Source organism: Sorex fumeus, unplaced genomic scaffold (assembly GCF_029834395.1).
Source record: "Sorex fumeus unplaced genomic scaffold, SorFum_2.1 ptg000063l, whole genome shotgun sequence".
NCBI classification, from domain to species: Eukaryota; Metazoa; Chordata; class Mammalia; order Eulipotyphla; family Soricidae; genus Sorex; species Sorex fumeus.
Genome location: NW_026606120.1, coordinates 53,476,248 through 53,479,080, shown reverse-complemented (window position 1 = coordinate 53,479,080; position 2,833 = coordinate 53,476,248). Strand labels below are relative to the sequence as shown.

The window sequence follows — 2,833 nt, the reverse complement described above, 5'->3', positions numbered from 1 at the left end:
TTCTCTCCTTTATTTCTTTCCTTCCCTCTCCTCATTTCTATAATCTAGAGTTAACTGTCATCCCTGATTTGACAAGATGCATTTCCTCCTCCTGTTACTCTACAGACCACAGAGAAGTGAGATCGCCCAGGATCTGTGCTTCTTCTGACTCATTTCACTGAGTGCCCTCTTGCCTGGACCATGCCAGTAGGTTGATCTCGCTCTCCTCTTGCCAAATCTGACTTGCTCCCCATCACCAGCAACTCTTCCTGGCACTCCCTTCCCTCCCATGCCAACGCCTTGGGTTCCTCCCTCCCATGTTCGTCCTGACTCCCAGCATCCCCCTGGGTATTGCACATTCCTCTCCCATCTTCCCTCCACCTTCCTTTTGCACATCTCCAACGACATGGTGCTGGAAAGCACAAGACCCACAGAGCTGATCCCTGCAGGCAGATTCCTGCTCTGCTCTGGCAGAAGCAGCTTGATCCCCCTCTAACCCATCTTCCACTTCCCAACTTCTCTGTCCAAGCCTAGTGCTTCTCAGCCGCATTTGCCTATTTTTCGGGGGCCAGTTATGTTTCATGGCCCAGTGGGGAGGACCATGTGGGGCAGGAAGGCAGGGGAAAGGGAAATCAATTTGAAACCAGTCCTGGGAAAGGCAACTACTTTCTAGAATATTCTGATTGCTGAGCCAGATCCTCCGGCTAGCCCATGGATGGACATGGCTTCCTTCCACCTGAACCCCTTTTATTCTCTGTCATCTACCAGCGGTTTGGAGAGCCCTCTACTTGCTGTTGGAAATTACCCCTAAAGAAATAACCGAAGTCTAATTTAAAAGCTGTCTTTTCTGCAAAAAGTCAGCAGTTCGATGGTGACGTCCATCTCTCTCTGAAAACATAATGGACAGCCACGTTCCCAAATCATCTTTGAACTGGACCGTAGTAGTCCTTAATTTTCTGAATTTTACACATATGTGCAGCCCCTGGGGAGAAGGGCTGGAGAGAGATCATAAACCCAGCTCACAGGGAAGGAGCAAGGCTCCAACACATCGAAACCCACCGCTCAAGTAGCATTAAAAAAATCATCAACAGTCAAAAAAAATATTCCAGCAAGTGTGGAAATACTATTAAATAATATTTAAGACAAAGCGTGTTTTGCAGGACAAAACTAAAAGCACCCATTTGAAGATTACAGTGGAGTTAGTCCAGGGTGCCCATCCCGATGAAGTATCCCCAGTCATTCCTCGTACTCCAGCTTGGCCAGCGTGTGGGTGGAAGACTTCCAGGACTCCGGGGTAGTGGTTTGCATGGGTTTGGAAGCATTGACAACTTCTGAGTGTTGCGATTTCCTGCTTAGGTGTTTTATGTAATTCTGAACCCACTTGTTCTTGGGATCGGCACAGATCTCCTTGGCCCACTTGGTTCTGAAGCTGTGAAAGAAAGAGGATGGCCCAGTGAGACAGAGATGGTGGGGCCACCTTCACACAGTGGCGGTGTGGGCAGCCAGCTCCTCAGTGGGGTTACTTGGCCCAAGCCCATTGTGTGTGACAGCCGGAGAGTGGAATGACAGCGCATCCTCTGACTGTAGGGTCCCCTGCCAGTCTGACTTAATGGGGCATCTTGTCTCAGGCAGAACTGGGCGTGGTGGGGTGGGTGGGCGATGAGGAGGGTGAGTAGGAGGAGGGTGAGAGGGGTGATTCTACCCACATGATGGCTTCTTGGGAGCACCGGCTGCTGGTGTTCTGATAGCTCAGCAGTCTCTGCAAGGGGATCCTCTTATGGCTAAAGGTGTAACAGCAAATGGAGGGGAGGCCCAGAGCATCTAGGAATAAAGGCGCAGAGAGAAGGAACCTATTAGGAGGTGCGGAGGCGTTGCTTGGCTGGTACACAGTAGGAGGCAACTGCAGGGGAGGCAAGGTGAAGCAGGAAGGGAGGAGCGAGGCTTATGTACCCCATCTGCAGAGCTTTCTGCTCTCAGCCTCTCCCTCCCCACCCCCATCCCCTGGTGGGTGGGGTGGGACCTCAGGCCTGGGGCCAAATGTGGCAGTGGATGTTCTCAGCCGCAAGACTAGGGGCTGTGGACTATGAGGTGCCAAAGGAAGGTCTTGGCTGGACTCCCCAGTATACAGAGTTAGGGAAACTCAACTGGGAACCAAGAGAAGATCCTGGGTTGTGAGGTGGAGGAGAGGGACGAGGGTCGAGGATGGGAGTGTGGCCCTCAGCTTTCTGCTTTCAAACCATGAGTTTTCAGGAACTGGAGAGATAGTACAGTGGGTACGGTGTTTGCCTTCCCTATGGCCAACCAGGGTTTAATTCCCAGCATCCTATATGGCCCCCAAGCCCAATCAGGAGTGATTCCTGAACACCAGCCAGGAGTAAGCCCCGAGCACTGCCAGGTGTGGCCCCCAAGCAAAACATAACGAAATAAACCAAATGTTTTCCATGGAGCTGGGAGGACCCCTGCTGCTCTGATGGGTCCTGAATGGGGATTCAGGCTTCCTTTCAGGAAAGGGTACAAAGATGAGCAGGGAGGGACAGTGAGGGGGCTCACCTGGCCGAGCGAGCAGCTGAGTGCTGAGGGTGGCAGCTGTGAGAAGCAGGCACAGAAGGACAGCGGAGACCTTCATGGTGCAGGAGGACACACTGGGGTGCGTTGCTGGGCTCTCTGACCTCTCTGCCAGTCTGGGGCTTGGCCTGTCTTTATAGGAGCCATGAGGATGGGGTGGGGTGCTCTCAGGCAGTTCTGTGCCTAGACAGGATCATGGTCAAGCCTTGGGGAAGTGGAGAGGGATTCAGGATCTGCTGAGTTGGAGAGGGGGTTGCCACGATTTCCAGGAAAAGCAAGGAGGAAGCTG

The 2,833-nt window shown here is 52.7% G+C and overlaps 1 protein-coding gene across 1 annotated transcript; it reads right to left on the bottom strand.

Moving 5' to 3' along the window:
* Window positions 1–1,215: 1,215 nt before the first annotated feature.
* Window positions 1,216–2,605, bottom strand: LOC130035032 (C-C motif chemokine 13-like). Its single transcript, XM_056126518.1, has 3 exons — window positions 2,530–2,605; window positions 1,686–1,800; window positions 1,216–1,408 (listed from the first exon to the last, which is right to left on the bottom strand). Exons 1-3 carry the CDS (start codon window positions 2,603–2,605, stop codon window positions 1,216–1,218), a joined length of 384 nt encoding a protein of 127 aa, XP_055982493.1.
* Between the last annotated feature and the right edge of the window lie 228 nt (window positions 2,606–2,833).